Here is an 18,238-nt window from a genome sequence, read left to right on the forward strand (position 1 = left end):
TCTTCAAATGCTCATGGATATATCTTTTTAGGTAATTTACTTGTAACAACTTGATTTTTTTTTAAGACTAAATTGATATTGAAGAGATTTTACACAAGTTTTATGAATGGAGTCGGAGTTGATTCGAATGGGAAAGTGGCATATTCCGATAAACGTCAAGAATCTAAAAAATTTTTTGTAAGTTTTAGCTGTTGACAATCTTACTCAATTATTTTTTTGTTGTGTTTGACTAAAAGTTCTAAGAAAAATATCTTACCAAAGATGGGTTAAAAGTCTACCATTTTATTTAAGCAACTAAGTTAATTTGAGTTGTGCGAGAAAGTTATGAAAAAACAAATCGAAAACTGGTTTTGGAAATCTAAAAATTTTGATGGAAGAGTCGAATGCGCAAGTGACAACGTGAGAGAGAGATTTTATGAATTTTGGAACTCCTAACACATAAAGAATCTAGTTCGAGAAGGCGCACGTCATCCAAGTGAGTAACCATTATAACTTTAGGCAAGTAATAATTGTAAGGATCGGTAAGGATGTGCTAGCATGCGCGGATTCCTTACTTTAGGTGGTTAGAAAAGACATGTGGATTCCTTACTTTAGGTGGTTAGAAAAGACATGTTAAAGGACTTCAGAAGGGCGTTTTTGGATGATTATGTATAGTATGTATGTTATGATAAAATTACCGTTATGCCCTTAGGTTGAGATTTTCGATAAACATGTTTTATGTATTATGCTAAGCTAGAAAGAGAATATGCATGACAAGTACGAGTTGGTCAGTGTGGTTGAGCATGTTATGCATGATGTAAGAAATTGTCAATGTTGTTGAGTTGGTCAATGAGCTATTGTGATATGTGCTTTGCTTGCTTTGCTTTGAGTGATTGATGGATGCTATTTCCCCATTGAGCTAAGCTGTTTTACTTATGAGTGTGCATGATACAGTATGTGTTAGCTCCATGTGTTCAACTATGTGTTCTCTTTGTGGAGCTTGTTTATCTGCACAAAGCTAGGACGTTAGAATTAGGTTGGCTAAATAATGACCTAGGTCAAGATGCCTCTAGTAGACTAAGCACCTTAGAATCATGAGCGACAATCAAAGGGTCTAGACCCTAGTGCTTCCAGACTAAGAAAGACTCGAGGAGTCAAAACAGAATAACCTGGAGCCAAAAGACCACATTAAGCCACCTAATTACCCTAGGAATCCAAAAAATCTCACCTAAGGTCCACCGGAGCCACAAAACTGAGCGAAAAATATACCTTGAGTTTGAATTCTCCTTAAGACTGGTCGTGAGCATGTCAAGATCATGACGCTGCATGGTTGAAAAAGTACGACCATGACACAGCACACGTGCCATTTGTCCCTCAGTCGTCTCAAAACTAGTCAATTTAAGTTATTTTTTTTAAGCTAAAAATCCATTTAGTTGATAGCATTAGATGAATTAAATAGTATATTATGCTCGTGGGTCGACATAGGACTGAATCAAATTTTGAGGAATAGATTGGGCCAACTCTAGGAATATTTAAGCAACCAAGTAAGTAGATGTTGATATAGTGACTCTGTTTCAAATAGAAAATTTTGACTCCCTTTCAAATCCCAACCAACATGGAAATTCGTTAGGTAACTCCTAATGTAACAGCCCAAGCACATACCGGTGAGCAGGCATGGGCTGTTACACCTAATTTCAAGGCAGGAATATCAAGACCAAATAAATTGATCGCAATTCACATTTGTTCAAATTCCACCAAAAGCCATTTTCTATAATAACAATTATTAATAGGTAAAGCAGCCATACAGTACCTGGTTATGCAAGCTAAGGATTTGGTCAACTAAGTGATGCTGCCACAATAAGATATGCAATGAATCAACATCTTTTGGGCCTTCATTTGTCGCCCCATCTAACGAACTCTGTCCAGTTTAGAGCGAAATCATGGTTGCTTTCATCTGTTCTAAACTAAAATTAAAAGAACCATTTTCAGAAACCAACAATAAAATGGTGCAGAGTTAGATGGGATGAAGAACGGAAGTCAAATGATGAGAATAATGCATTGGATCAATTCACCCTTGTCCACAATCAACAATTGAGAGTTATAACTACTCAAGAAGACTTGAAAGAAAAATGCTATCCTTTATTATTTTTTGAGATGCGAGGAAAAATTATGGAACTCGGAAAGTTTCTTCATAGAACTTTGGAACAAACATAAATTCACAATCTGTGCTTTCCAGGTGATGAACAACATTCCTTCAAAGAGGGCCGGGGAATGTGCCGTTCTCTCTTTGCTCGTTCCATTTTTCGACCTGCAGAAAAGATGCGGTTATTCACATGCATGTAATGAATGGAAGAAACTCGTTTATTAGGTTTCATCCCATTTGAGCAGGACTTCCCAATTAAGCATACCAATAAGCTGTTCATAATCAATTTTTGTACTTTTCTGAATTGATTTATACAATTTATAGTAGAAGCAAGGTAATAAAATGCTAAAACGAGAAGGATTTATTGTATAAACAACAACTATAATAATTATAATAGTAATAATAGTAACTGTATTTGTATGATCTAAAAGAACTACAGATGATATTCTCATTTCTTATGGAGTAACCATGGCTGATAGACACTCCATAAGTCATAGAATTATGGTGCAGATATGCATGAGCATGGTGTCAAGGTCATGCTCGTCCAAGGAGTGTTGCCCATGGCTGCATACCATGTCATGTCAAACCCTTTTAACTTATTTTATGTTGTATTGCCTTACTATTATATTTTTTTGGTTGTATGACCATTTGGCGAAATCATGTCTAGGTCAGCTAGACCTAAATCGCCCTATTGGGGGTGTGACTAGTTGTCTAACTCCTTCCCTGATTTTGTATGACCATTCGGCGAAATCATGTCTAGACCAGCTAGACCCTGAATCACCCTATTGGGGGTGTGACTAGTTGTCTAACTCCTCCCCTGATTTTGTATGACCATTTGGCAAAATCACGTCTAGGTCTGTCACACCTGAATCACCTCAAAATGTACTATAGGGGGGATGCAACTAGTTGTCAAATTCTCCCTACCCGAAAAAGTTATATGCTACTTATGTTGTTGTATGCCATATAACATTGCTTTCAATTTCTCTCAATTTTGCTCAAACTCTTCAAACTCTCTTTCAAAATCTCCCCGCCCCCGTTTTCTAAAACCTTCTTCTCAAATCAAGGTGAGAGGCTTGAGAATATGTTGTCTGGCCATAGGCAACGCGAATATAGGTTGGTTTGACTCATTTGCTGCTGAGAAGTAAGTGCCGCACAATCGACTGCCAAGAAAAGTGCGATTGTGAAACGTGACACCTATAACAAAAAGTATAACCCCATCTACAAAAGTTTGGATGGTTCCTAAATATCTAATCTGTCCCTTTTTCTTTCTTTTTTTTTTTTTTTTTTTATGGTTGTCCCTAGACTTCTAAAATTTCAAGTTTAATCTTTCAACTCCCACTAAAATTTATATATGTTAGTGCCTAAACTGATAGAAACCTAAGAACTGAAATGATATTGAAAGACAAAAGATAAAAGAACTACAATTAACTCCCAAATAATTCAAGATATTTGGACCATCCCCTCTTTGAGCTCACCCACTCAAGCCCGAACCAACTAAACTATTGCCCATCTCCATCTCCTCTCACTCCCTATATTTATAACCAGGTTCGATGCTGATGCCTAATACACTCTTAATACCCTACTAAATATTTCTAACTTCTACCCTAATCACATTTCTATCAACCACCAATGTTGCTTTCACTCTCAAACTGTTTTTAAGAAATTACAGTTCATCCAAGCAAAAGATTTCCACATAAATTCCCATTTTTCCACGTCTTGCCAATCATGACATTTCATTATGTTTTCCTTGGGTATTTATCTCTTTCTGTAACCACAACATGGATATGTCCTTCATAATTTCTACGTAAACTTTACGGCTCATCAGACACTCAACAATATGATAGCTCTAGGACTTCAGCAGTATGATATAGTCGTCCAACCATTCCAAGATTGTAACAGCCCAAGCCCACCGCTAGCAGATATTGCCCTCTTTGGACTTTACCTTTCGGGTTTCCCCTCAAGGTTTTTAAAACACGTCTGTTAGAGGTTTCCACACCCTCATAAAGAATGCTCCGTTGTCCTCCCCAACTGATGTGGGATCTTAAAATCCACCCCATTTGGGACCTAGTGTCCTCGTTGACACTCGTTTATCTCTCCAATCAATGTGGGATCTCACAAAGATTTTCAACTCGCTCGGCAGAAAATCAAATTTATTTCTTCCCACTTCCTCTGGGCAAAACTTCCTTTAAAGTCCAACTTGAAATCCAATCTGAATTTCTAACTTTAGATCCTACAAGCATACACTGTAGATGTAAACATTTTCCTATATTGATTATACTGATCAACCATCTAGAACCTATGTTACATAAGAAACTACACGTGAGTGCAGAAGAGGAAACGTCACCTAGAGAGAGCTCCATTTTCCTTTTCACAAGGGAGCTTCTTAGGAATGCTCTTGTTCATAAAGGTTTAAAATAATATTTTGTTAGTCCCTACATTTAATATTCTCCCAATTTCAAGACTAATAGTTAAGACCCAAGACTCATTAATAGTTAATAAAGTTTATGCCTCATACGTGAGGAAAATTATCAATCCTAACTTCGGAATTGGTTAATAATATAACATTTCAAACATTATTAAAAGAATATGAGAGATCTAGAGCTCAAAGATAAATCATAAATGTACTGTAGATTATAGAATTAAAAATCATATGCATGTAAAAGATAAACGAATTTCAAAGCGAAAATAACTTCAGTGGCTGATTATATTATAAACATTTAATCTGATGCCACAGGACGCAAAGAAATCAAAAGAAGACTTCCCCTGGATCAGAGAATATTTTCTGATTGGAACATAGAATCTAATCTAAGAGCGTAACAAACTTGAGCAATGCTAATATTGAAAAAAAAGGAAAAAATGAGTTCTTATGGCCATGCACATAAATGTTAGCAGAACATCATCAATTTGAAAAGGAAAAATAGGATCAGACAATTATAATTACTTTAAGAACACCAAGTGCAACAAAGAACTCACCCATTCACCAGGGCAAAGGGCACGATAATACTTTGCAAATCTCTCACATTCACCAGATTCCTCACCCTTTGCTGTCAGGCACCTGTAGAAAGTTTTGCACATTTAAGGGGAAAACTAACGATCAGAACAGAGAAGACTATAGAGTTGTACACCCTTTCATTTTTTCCATTTTAACTCTCATCCCGAGTTGTAAGAAACATGCACCTGTGGAACTCAATGTAACGAGTGAAACAGTGCCTGGTTTGATTTGTAGTAGGGAATCGGAAGTCAGCAGGTGCTGTTTTCAGCTCAATCTGGGATGACAAACAAGAAGACATAGAACTAATAAAAATATAGAATAGACATTGAAGAGCATCATCTTCTTGAAGGATTACCGCTTGCCTTATAAATACTCAATAGATCTGTTTGCCAGTAAGACAAAAAGATACACATCATTAAAGTTTCATCCAATCAGATATGAGTAGTTTGTAATCATTTTCCTTGATAAAATCTTTCCAACATTGCAACATTTTACTAATTATCTTGTGTCCTACACCTCAACTCTGGCATACAACAAGATGCAAACTGACATCCCTAGGTTACAATCTTCAATTATTGACAACAGCAAGAAATATTATCTACAATATGTTCCCAATGTCAGTTTTTTTTTTACTATAAACATTTATTTCATGCATAAAATTGTGCTAAATTGACACAGTTTGATGTGATTCTGATCTTTCATCTCTTATTGCTTATTGGGATTTCTGTTTACTATCCTTCTCAGATGTGAATGGAGATGATGTTTCATCCATCCCATGTCTTATCTTCTACTATTCTAATAAAAAGATATTTATGAAAGCATCAATTCTATATGCCATAGTGTGAAGTTTACTTAGGAAAGGGTCAAAGAATTTGTATTTGACACGATATACAGTGTTGAATCTCCTCTTCTCAGATATATATATATATATATATATATATATATATATATATATATATATATATATATATATTTTCACAATATGTCAATAATCTTCAATCAAAAACATTTTAGTAGAATCCTTATTTTCTCGGAATATGTCAGTATTCATGATGTGAATCTTAATTTTGGTAATGATGGGAAAATTCAAAAAAGGGGATTCTAGTCTCTTCGTTTGTAAACAAAAAAAATTCCTTCTCAAACTTCAATTCACTACTTTATCAGCGACATCAACAGAAAAAACATTCCTCGCCTCTGTTTTCCTGTTGTTTCATTCATTTCATAACCAATGTTTGTCATTCAAATTAAAATAGCCATTATTTTCCTTACATTTTTGCAGCTTCCAGCATCTTATTATGCCCAAAATTAACCTAAAGGTAACAGATCGAAGGTTAAGACTCCGATCAATACATCCAACAAGCGTTGAAGAATTCCATGGCTCGTCGCACGCGGAACACAATCCCTCATCTAAAGTCTAAAGAAATTTCAATCCTACAACTACGTTGGAAATTATGAACGGTGAAGCTGGTTTGTAGAATGCATTGAAAAAGGAATAAAGCAGAAACACTATTCCTCTAAACTTAATCCAGATCATGCGTACAATCCAAACCGAAAAAATAGATAAACAAAAAAAAAAAAAAAAAAAAAAAACAGAGAACAAAACAAGCATTACAGAAACATACTCCGTATACAGAAAACGATTATTGCACCCAAATCGAGGCCGTTAATGATTGGAAAAAGGAAATGATAAATACAGAATATGAAATGAAAAAAGAAAAAATTGATTCACTGCCATAGATTTTTCTTGAAACTAAAAACATAAGAAGGCGAAACGAAGCTTACCTCGGCCATGACTGATCAGATTCAAGCTCCAAGAAATGGAGATCAAACGGAAGACTCTGTAATAACGTGGATGAAGACGCAGTTAAAGTTGAACCAATAAAAAGTGCTCGTGGTGAATAATAAGAAATCCTATAAGAACTCGTAGATGGGCCAAATCTATATGGGCCTTTGTTGGGCCATCCAAATTCAGCCCATTAATTTAATTAATAAAAATATTTAGTTTTTTTTTTAAATATCTCTAAATTTTTAAAAAGTTAAAAAAAAAATGCAACCGGATGGAAATTAAAAATTTCTTTAAAAAAAAATTCTGACTCTCCTTTGAGCATACGTACATCTCCACTTTGAGGATTATAAACCCATCATCATTCCCTAAATTAGTACATCTCCACTTTGAGCTTTGATTATAAACCCATGATCATTCCCTAAATTAGCCGATGTGGGACTTTCATCATCCAACACCTCCCTCGAACAAAGTACGTATCCCCTTAATCGAGGCTCGACTCATTTTTCTTTTAGAGTCTTAGTCATTTTTTACTATGCCTTCGAGGAGTCTCGACTCCTTTTCTTTTGGAGTTCTTTGTTCGACATTTGAGGATTTACCAATCTACTGGCACGACTAGGCTTAGGACATGATTATAATACCATGTTAGATGAACACAACTCTCGTTAGTACCAGATTTCAAAATATACGAGGTGCCAATAGACCATTTTTGTTCATATATTGATGATAAGATTTTTTTGATTTTTTTTATAAAGGAAAACGGTGTTAATGCTATTTTTAAAATTTTATAGATATTTTTTTAAGCATACGGTTAAAGTAAATATATTTTTAAACTTTTTTAAAAAAAAGTTAAAAGGTACATGATTCAATCTTACACAAACTCATTGCCCACATGCTTCAACGTCCTCGCGTGCGAGAGATAGTGTAGAAGTTGAACTCTTTAATATAAACCGTAATTTCACTTGTTAAATAGAAACCGAACGAGTAAGAACCGTACCTTGACAAAAATTACATCAAGGCTTGCCATGCATAATACTGAACATGTTACAGGGACAAACTTTGAACTAAACATCTCAACTATACTTTCAACAAACAAAATATTGCAGTTAATCATAACAAAGAAGTAGAAATCATGGCTTCTCACACACTTATCTCCGAGCAATGCTGTCGATAGGGGCAGCCACGCCCGCAACCGTTCCAGTGGTGACCGGGCCATTGTCAACGGGGCGAGGGATTTGACTGTCTCCTGGAGCCACAGAAGCCATTGCAATGTATGGCCTTCCGTACATATCAACATAGCCATTGGCACCGGTACGAGGTGGGTACGAAGGGTCCAAATTCACGTACGCACCACCGTATGCACTTGGTGCTACAGAAGCAGGATAGTTTCATTGCAAGTGACATAAGATATCCAAAGAAGGAAAGACAATGATGTGTATGCATATGTGAAAAGAAATGTACCATAAGCCCTTTTCTCCACATTCAAAACCTCGGCTCGCAACCTCTCTACTTCCCTTGCCAAGGCAATCAGATTCATTTCTGTTGCTTTCATTTGCTCTACTTGTTCTACGTTCATACCTTTTTCGTGCTCAAACGTGACTCTGCATACCGAATCGATGAATATAAAAAGGAATCAATGATGTGAAGTTAACATTCATATCAGGACTCGGATATTTATAATGCGTTTCAAGAAAGAGAGAAGTAATGTTGCCACGGTTCACATTGCACCGTTATGCTGTCAATCGACAAGTGACAATAATAACCTAGTATGTCCGAAGGAACACAGCAGATAATCTCGACTCTTACGCAGCATTACCAAGAGACTTACTCTAACTATCTAATCCCAACTATCGTTTTATAAAGCAAGGCATATTTAGGGAAGGACTTTCTAAGTTTGTAGCAAAGAAATTTTGAATTGATTACCATAGCAATGGGGTCCATTTTTAAAGACTATAATGATAGAGGCTTATCTAGCTAGCATGAATGAAGGTTAGGCATAATGGAGAAAAGGAGAGCATTGCCATAAGCCTTAATACTTGACCCTCGCTCGATGAACTACAAGACGACCCAAGTATTTCTTTGATGTCTCACATTGGTTGGGGAGGAGAACAAACCACCATTTATAAGGGTGTGGAAATCTTCCCCTAGCAGACGCGTTTTAAAGCCTTGAGGGGAAGCCCGAAAGGAAAAGCCCAAAGAGGACAATATCTGCTAGCGGTGGATCTGGGTCGTTACAATTTCAAGTCGTCTCTTGACCACTTCACACAAACCTAAGCCATCTACATCTGAATTAAAATTAGAGAATTTAGAGATGGACGTTTTCAATCATTTCACAAGCCTAAGCCAATGAGCTTATTTATCCGAGGACATATAAAAGTTGATATGGTCCAATATTTACAATCTCGCGCCCCTCCTGTACGAGGAACAGAAATGACCAAAATGGATAATGGTGGGAAGGAGGAAGGCTGAAACTCACAACGAGGTCGATAGAGATGGTTGGAAATGTATGGGTATCAAATTTCCCTATATAAGAATGAAATGATAGGAGGGGTAGGGTTGTTTCAAGGTTCAAAAGGGGTGACAGGAGAAGGTACTGCCTTGGGCCAAGGAACACTGTTCTTGGCCTTTTGTCATTCATATAGCTGGAGAACTGGAGACAAATGGCGAAAAAAGGTCTCAAGAATAAATCGATCATGGAAAGAAGTAAATGATCGGTGCATAATTGTGATGTCCCACATTGGTTGGGGAGGAGAACAAACCACCATTTATAAGGGTGTGGAAACCTTCCCCTAGCAGACGCGTTTTAAAGCCTTGAGGGGAAGCCCGAAAGGGAAAGCCCAAAGAGGACAATATCTGCTAGAGGTGGATCTGGGCCGTTACAAATGGTATCAGAGCCAGACACCGGACAATGTGCTAGCCTTCTCGCTGTTCCCCGAAGGGGGGTAGACATGAGGCGGTGTGCCAGCGAGGACACTGGGCCCCGAAGGGGGGTGGATTGTGATGTCCCACATTGGTTGGGGAGGAGAACAAACCACCATTTATAAGGGTGAGGAAACCTTCCCCTAGCAGACGCGTTTTAAAGCCTTGAGGGAAAGCCCGAAAGGGAAAGGCCAAAGAGGACAATATCTGCTAGCGGTGGATCTAGGCCGTTACAATAATCTATTTCGCCTCATAATTCTAAGTTTCAGCTACATAGTTCTATAATAAATGCTGAAATTCAGAAACATTGTACAAGAAACGCAGCAAAAGTCGAACGAAAACTCACCTTAACCTTTGGTGTTCTTTCCTCAAATCCTCAAGCTCAGCATGTAAATTGGGAAGATTATTAACATCAGACCCTGTTTTATGCAACTCCTGAGTTTCTTGTTGAATTTGGAAGGCCAATTCTTGTTTGTCTTTGACCAAGGCTTGAGCCTCCTTGTGTGCCTGTTGCAAGTCCTTCTTCAGCCCCTCTCCAGCTTCAATATTTGCTTCCATTTTCGCAATCTTATCCAACAGTACTCTCATCTGAATATCACTTTCGGTCTGAATACTTCGGATATGTGCTCGTGCATTTTGTATTTCCTTCTCAGCAGCCACAAGCTCTTGCCTCAACGTGACATGAGCGGCTGCCAATTTACGATTTTCCCTTGCAAGTTTTTCTATGTCGGATGTCTGAACGTCTAATTTATCCTCTAATAATTCAAGAGACTTGTGACCCCCAGCAGAATCTGATCCAGGAAACTGACCATGCCGCATCAACCCTGTAGCCTTAACAGGACGTCCATTGTATAGCGGTTGAAGTGTTCCTCTTGTGGACATTTATGATTTTCGTCCGACGCAGTTGTCAAACGCTGCAGACTCAAAAGAATATACACACTTTTATATACAGCTAGATACTTGAACTAAAAAAACATACAAAAAACAGAATGTGAACTTATGGACAGAAATTTATAAATAAATCAAACATGATTGCAACGACAAGAAACTTGTTTCTTAAATTCAAGTGTAAAGACAAATAAACAAATCCTAGATTCAACCAGACGAAGGAATAGTCCAAATTCCGAACGCACGATGGAGCCGAAAAAATATTAAAAAGAATATGTATGGCCAAAAAAGAGACATTACAGATTCAAACCTCAAACAATTTCTCAATACCCCTAAACACCTTTAGAATTCAAGGACACAGTTGTACAACCTGTTCGAGATCTTGTTCAAGTAACGTTGTAATACCCTTCGACACCCTTAGAAACTCTTATCTTTACTCGACATTCCAAAAGACCGCCAACAATCCTGGTTTCTAAATAAACTTTCCCTTGTTCTGAAAGAGAGTTAAGAAAACTTCTTCCAAAAGATTCACTCTAGTTCGCGGCCACCTCAAGTAACTCGATCCAACAATCCTCCTAAAAAGGAACAACTCAAACAAAATATGATCTAAATTCTCAAAAGACTATTTATAGAGAAAAGGAATGATGAAAATTTCTCGATGAAGGGCAACGTGTAAATTCCATGGGGTACGAAACTAAGAAAGAAGTCAACTCATATAACTCCCTTTCAACGAAGGGCTCTTTTGAGATGAAATTAAAAGACAGACTACTCAGAGGAAGAGTAGAGTAAGGAAATAATGGGAGAAGATCGTTTATTGCATTAGCGAGAGTAAAGCTGAGGTTAAAACGACTGAAGAGAACTATGACCAATCCAACCACTCGCTAAGGTGAGGTTAAAATGATGAAAAAGAACTACTACCAACCCAACCATCCACTTAAAAAAACATATCAAAGAGTATTTTCCAGCCAACAGTCAAAACTATGAGCTATGTTAGTATGCCCCGGAGCGTCATTCTCGGAGGAAAAATATCTCAACCATTGGGTTAAGAGACCCAAGTTTTGAGAAGAAAAACTCTCAATATACAGATACCATCCTCCTCACAAATTTTAGAGAACAACTCCCACTTAACCAATTGAGAAGAAAGAACTCCCATCTTCCCCCGACACCATTCACAAAAAGTCGCTCGAGCTCTAAAGATGACAAGTATTAAAAAAAACAAAAGAGGATTGTCACAGAAAATGAATTGGATATGTGGAGCTTTCATCCAAAACAGGTTAAATACCTTTTTTTTCTCAAGGAAATGGAAATACTTACCTAAGACAGTAAAGCCTGCTTACTCATATCCAAATAATGACTGCTTCAACTGAGAAACCACATAATATCCAAATTCATGTCAACAAGAAAAACTAATACCAATATGCTCACGCGATCAGATAAACCTCTTAACGATATAAATGTAAGTAATTCCTTCGATACCCAAAGTATCCAAAGCTTAACCGCACCTTTACTATCACATTACAAAACAGCCTAACTCTACAATATTTATCTTGTTAGGAATCACAACCCTCCATGATGGTATGATATTGTCCACTTTGAGCATAAGCTCTCATGGGTTTGCTTCGGGCTTCCCCAAAAGATCTCATACCAATGGAGATGTATTCCTTACTTATAAACTCGTGATCATTCCCTAAATTAGCCAATGTGGGACTCCCTCCCAACAATCCTCCAAAACACCCTTTACTTTTTTCACTTGCCCAAATTACCATAATGTAAACGTATACTCGATATCGCAATCAAAATAACATGAACGAAGAAACTAGCAAGCCCCAAAGCAATCGATTGTGCTACCAGTCTACCACTACCAGAGGCTCTGGAGAAGTCGATAAGCTGTAAAAGCGAGACCAACAACATGGGACGCGAGAATAAAGAAACCCGATGTCATACAACTATAAATCCCGATACAACGCAGTTATCGCCAGCAATTTAAGAACCATGGATGATCAAATACGCAAAAAAGAAACTCTAAAGAACAAGAAAATTTGAGACGAACCAGTTAATCTTCTTGGCCTGAAATTGCAAATTGAGACGATGGAAGAGCCACAAAAAGCAGAAAGATGATATCCACCGGGAGGAAGATGAACAGAGGAAATTGGGAAGATATAACTTACTGTTAGGGCTTTTTTTATTCATCAATTTGGTTTCATTCATGTTCATTGTTCGGTTAAATTTGGTCATAAATATTTGTATCCAATTTGACAATAATGCTATTTTATTTTTCATTAGTTTTCCATTATATTTATAATATTAACACATTAAATAATATTTGTTTGAAATCTATGCTCTCAATTAGAAAAAAATTTAAACTTTTATGGTTGAAATTGAGGATTGACCAAGTCCAAGATCAATTGGGGTTAATACTTTCGGAGTGCACACGCGCACACTATGATGATCACGGTGATCATGGAGAGTATGACACCAGGAGTTTTGTTGACCTCGGATGTTGCTACATACAACTACCTTGACCAGAGAGGATCCAGGGAGTGTGCGATCCGCCTGGGGGATCCACACTCGCACGTGTGGGTCGTGTAGAGGGAAGCACTACACATCCATAGTAGTCCGAACTGGAGGTCACTCCTAGTATGAAATGAGATAGACATAGGTCCCTCGAGCATGATTGCATGTGATTGCATTTAGCATGACTCCTATAGTGGGGTCACTTACTGAGTATTCTTCGAAATACTTAGGGTGTGTGTCATATCATTTTTCAGGTAAAGGCAAGGCTTCCATGAACGGATGACGGTGGCATCGCGAGTAGAGACTGTCGCACGTGCATAGGATAGAGGCATATTTAAATTCCTAGTCTTTAAGTTAGAATTGGTTGTTTTGCATTTCATCATTTTAAATTATTTTATTTTAGATATTTTAGATTTGTGTTATTTTTTAATTCCAGTATTTTTTTTGAAATACGTAAGATTGAGTAGTGTTTTCCAGAGTTAGAAGACTCTTTAAATGTTTTCAACATTTATATTAAAGATGACGTTTTCTTTTAAGAGTTAGATTCCTCATTTTAGCAGAGCATGAGACGTTAATGTTAGGTATGAAATGAGCGAAGACATAACTTGCATTATAAATACATTTCATAACTTTAAGGTATGGGGACCTTATACAACTTGTATGTTCACGTGCATCGGGATACTCCCTTGTTATGACGAGTACGGATGTGTACATTACGATATCTATATACGTTATGATATTATTTGGGCTCCTTTTTCCTCTGTGACTCCAATAACGTGAACATACGTTAGCTGAAAGGCTACCCAAGGGGCATGTATATGCCCGCCTAGTGGGTCCATGTACGCATATGTGGGTTGTGTGTAGAGAAGTACTACACATCTAATTTTTGCCCTGACGGTAGACTAGAGTTCAAGGCCATGAAATATTGTTTTGAAATGATAAATCTCACTATGATTACTTGTGTATGCATTTTTCGACCCCAATAGCAGAGTTACTTACTGAGTGTCGTTAAGTTGCCTCTAAGAGAAATTAGCTAAGAACCACACCACAAAATTAATCAATGCCTAGTTTACTATACCTAAATTCAAGCCAAACCCACCTCTCAAATTTTTTTGGTATGTCATGACACTCTGGTCCTCACCTCAATTCGAGGTGAGATGCTCGGCACCAATGGGTAAGGTGACATTCATGATTCCTTCTTATATTAGGGTGAGGAGCCACATGGGTACATATGATTATGATTGAGGTCATGTATTGAGTATAGAAATGGACGTGGAACTCTTATTGGGACTCGTACTCTGCAAATTCACCTTGAGCGAGATGAGGGGCCACATGAGTACGTGTGATCAGGCTACGTATTGTGTATGGAAATAGACATGAGCCTTCTATTAAGTACCCATGACCCATAAACCCACCTTGAGTGGGGTAAGGGACCACATAGGTACATATGATCTCGACATAGGCACATGTAGGTCAAGTAAATTTACAACCACGAACTCTCAAGTACACAAGTGTGAAACTGCAAAAATTACAAGCATGAACCTTCCAAGTATTACAAACACGAACCCTCATGATCCTCAAGTTTAGAATCGTGGTACCTAACTAGGATATCGACAATCTTCAAGTAGACTACTTATCAAGTATTTTATACTCACTCTAGTTGCTTTTTTTTCTTTTTCTATTTTTTCAGATAGCAACTGAACAGTTGGTCGAGGATGGGAGCGATCTGGTGTTGTGCGGCCATGGAGGAGTAGATTTGAGTCATCAGTCCCTTCTCATCTTTTGTGTAGGTCCTACGAAAGGTCTAAGCCTCAACGGTCCACGACTCATTTTCTCATGCACCATCTTTTAGTGTGCCTAGCCCGCCTGGTTGGAGTCCCACATTAATTAATTAAGAGGAAGATCTTTGGTATACAAGTAAGGATACTACTTCATCGGTACGAGGCCTTTTTCGGAAAGCTAAAAACTAAGTCATGAGAGCTCAGGCTCAAAATGAACCGAGATTTGTTGTTCTTCTCAGTGGTATTAGAGTCATGCTCTTATCTTGACTTAACCAAGTCAACATAATCCTCAGATGTCGAACAAAGAAGTTATAATCCTCGAAGGTGTCTATATGAGCCTCGAAGGTGTAGTCATAGTGAAAATGGTTGGTAAAGCTCTATTAAACTAGCAATGTGCTCCATAGAAGAGGAATCGTCTAAAATAGTGTGAGACGGATAAATTTCATATTAATGTGAAGGTTCGTTGTTCCTATCGCGCCTCACATGTCGTGCATGGGCAGAGTTCCCCAAGCTAAAGATGAACGTCAAACTTCATATCGCTCGACCCAACCATTTCTTCTGTGCACGACTCCCATGCAATTTAGCTCCCAAATGCTCGACTCACAGTGGTTTCAGTGGTCAAACTTCTTGAAGAAGACCATGAGCTAACGAAACTCCTTTAACCATGGTCTTGTCCATCAAAGAAGTTCGGATAAAAATCGTGGTTAAAGTACGTAGGGATAAAATGACACACTTTCGATGATGGACAAGACCTTTATTGACGCACCACTTTCCAAAATACGACAAAAACATCCATAAGGTCTAGTCCAAATCTCTATAGCCAGTAACCCAGGTCGGTGGTTCTTAGTTTGTTCTTAAATCTTATGACATTCATTTCGTTTGTTCGTTTTGTGTCTTATTCATACATAAGAGTTCGTTCCCAAGTATAGATTCTTCCTAGGCTACACCATAGGTTTATTCATTCCATCTGAGCTCAATTTAAGATAGTTAGTGGAAGCTATCAAATTTTCATTTCTTAGTCTTGTTTGGACCTCCCGCCCTTGGAGTTCATCTGATGTTCTTAAGGTATCTCATATAATCGTTCGTCAGTTCCAACCCATAATCCTCGTCTCACAAGGAAGGTAGTGACCTTCTACTGTCAAGTTCTCATCTACCTATGTGGTCCCTCGCTCTCATCCGAACAAGATCACGTCTAGTCCAACCAACTCTCAATATACAGTTGCAAACCCTTGCTATTCTTGACAGGTTCACTAAGAGAAAGTTATCTGTCAAACCTTCCTAATAGTCCCACAGAGTACAAGTATGAACATCATAGCCAGTTCTAAAATGATTATTCGAACCGTTGACAGTCAAGTCGAGCTCACAATCAGAGGCTAGTAGACAAACCCCTGATCGTCCCCATATAACTCCCATTAACATCACACGCATGAACAAATCATCAACACGGACCTAGCATAGCATTCTAAACAGGGATACTTAATCATGCTTTCAATTTCAGACCAACTCAAAATTTCAGGTTGGTTGGATTGGTGATCGGAGTAATTTGAAGAGCTCATAACCCGACTCTCTATTTTCGAGTTGACTTGAATAATTAAAATCTCATAAAATTAAAATATTACACATTTACAAGTTATAACATATCACTAACTTCCTGTACAAACAAATGTTAAATATTCTTAATTTTCTTAGAGGTAGAATAGGGTTGGGTTGTTGTAGGTTGACCTATTTAGGATTGGTCGAGTTACCTAACAAAAAAAATGTCAAATGACTCTGATACCACGACTTTTCACAATGGTACAATATTGTCCCCTTTAAGTGTAAGCTTTCAAAGCTTTGCTTTGGGCTTCTCCATAATACCTCACACTGATAGAGATAATATTCCTTGATTATAAACTCACGATCATTCCCTAAATTAGTCAATGTGGGATTTTCTTCTAATAAGTATAATATAAATCGGTTAATTTTTTCTGTTTAAGTTGTGTTGAATTTTTGTAAAACTAAAAAATCAAGTCGGTTCGTGAGTTGTCATTATTTTGGTCGTGTCAACTCGAAAATAGGGGTACACTCAACCAGCACTACCCTAATTTTAAGATTATTACGAAAATTAAGAATGTTTGTAATTGATTGTAATAGTGTTGTGTTGTGACGTGTGAATGTTTTATATTTTAGTTCTATAAGATTTTAGAGAGGTGCGTTCGGACATGTTTGAATTAATTATTTATTTAAAATTAAAATTCAATTAAAAACACTAAAATCGACTGAATTAACAATTGAATTCTAAAAATAGCGATTAAAAAAGAAAATACAGAGAGAAAAAAATTAAAAATAAATAAATAAATCACCAATTCCACCGGCTACCGGTAAGTACTAGGCTGTTCCAAATTTAGTCCCATCCGGTCAACTCTTACAACTTCTCGTTCACTTGCGCCCGCCTCTTCCGGTTACCGGTAATATCTATTTTCTTTTTTAATTAATTAATTTTCTTTTGTAATAAAACAGCCAATGGGAACGGCGCGCATGTTAGTGTCCTTTTCAAGCACTACTTTAAATGCCCATCCCGGAATTTCCCAAAAATAAAATAAAAAATATTTTTTTTAATTTACATATTTACAAATTTACCCCTCAACCAGCCTTTTCCAAAATGGACAAAATTCCATGTGACTGACGTCATATTAATTGTAATTTAATATAAAATATATTAAATTAAAATGTAACAATAATTATTTATATTTTAAATAAATTATTATTTTAAAAGTCAATGTTTCAATTTCGCCTTTTAAAATAGTTGAACTTATAAAATATAAATAAAATAAAGTATAGTTTTTTATTATCATAATCATTACCTTAATTACTTTAAACATCTCTATTTTAATTCAATCATTATTTACAACGGTACATTTTAAAAATAAAATAATTTGTGTTTTTTTAATTTTTTTTTAATTATTATGAGTCGGTATAACTGAATTGTTTATGACATGTACTTTTACAAAAACGAGTTGAAAGTTCAAATATTTTCCACGATCTACATATTGAATTAAAAAAATATTTATAAACGTGTAAAAATTCATAAAACACAATTTTTTTTTTCTTACAAATTCAAAAATAGATAAAAATACAACCGTTAAAATCTAAAAAGACAATAAATATATATATATATATATATATATATATATATTAGGTGGGTTTATGTAGTTTGAATCATAATCGATGTGATGTCGGAGTGAGGGGGTGCATGAATG

General features: G+C 36.8%; 2 protein-coding genes across 2 annotated transcripts; both read right to left on the bottom strand.

The window, feature by feature from the left end:
- Positions 1-2,012: 2,012 nt before the first annotated feature.
- On the bottom strand, positions 2,013-7,007 carry LOC111798059 (cytochrome c oxidase subunit 6b-2). The gene is made up of 4 exons (XM_023681013.2): positions 6,897-7,007; positions 5,300-5,388; positions 5,096-5,177; positions 2,013-2,287 (listed from the first exon to the last, which is right to left on the bottom strand). The coding sequence occupies exons 1-4, from the start codon at positions 6,903-6,905 to the stop codon at positions 2,234-2,236; spliced, it is 234 nt and encodes a 77-aa protein (XP_023536781.1). The 5' UTR covers positions 6,906-7,007; the 3' UTR covers positions 2,013-2,233.
- An 829-nt stretch (positions 7,008-7,836) lies between these two features.
- LOC111799312 (protein FLX-like 4) lies at positions 7,837-12,919 on the bottom strand. The gene is made up of 4 exons (XM_023682825.2): positions 12,755-12,919; positions 10,163-10,730; positions 8,359-8,498; positions 7,837-8,266 (listed from the first exon to the last, which is right to left on the bottom strand). The coding sequence occupies exons 2-4, from the start codon at positions 10,696-10,698 to the stop codon at positions 8,046-8,048; spliced, it is 897 nt and encodes a 298-aa protein (XP_023538593.2). The 5' UTR covers positions 10,699-10,730; positions 12,755-12,919; the 3' UTR covers positions 7,837-8,045.
- Positions 12,920-18,238: the final 5,319 nt, after the last annotated feature.

The sequence above is a fragment of the Cucurbita pepo genome, chromosome 7 (genome assembly GCF_057944985.1).
Source record: "Cucurbita pepo subsp. pepo isolate OVF chromosome 7, ASM5794498v1, whole genome shotgun sequence".
Taxonomy (NCBI): Eukaryota; Viridiplantae; Streptophyta; class Magnoliopsida; order Cucurbitales; family Cucurbitaceae; genus Cucurbita; species Cucurbita pepo.

Excerpts from the sequence above, each read along its gene's own strand:
- LOC111798059 (XM_023681013.2), bottom strand. Across the intron at positions 5,178-5,299 it reads CGTTACATTGAGTTCCACAG|GTGCCTGACAGCAAAGGGTG; the intron begins GTGCATGTTTCT and ends AACTTTCTACAG. Across the intron at positions 2,288-5,095 it reads CCCTTTGCCCTGGTGAATGG|GTCGAAAAATGGAACGAGCA; the intron begins GTGAGTTCTTTG and ends TCTTTTCTGCAG.
- LOC111799312 (XM_023682825.2), bottom strand. The coding sequence starts at position 10,698 with ATGTCCACAAGAGGAACACTTCAACCGCTATACAATGGACGTCCTGTT. Across the intron at positions 8,499-10,162 it reads AAAGAACACCAAAGGTTAAG|AGTCACGTTTGAGCACGAAA; the intron begins GTGAGTTTTCGT and ends TTCGGTATGCAG. Across the intron at positions 8,267-8,358 it reads TGTGGAGAAAAGGGCTTATG|CACCAAGTGCATACGGTGGT; the intron begins GTACATTTCTTT and ends CTGCTTCTGTAG.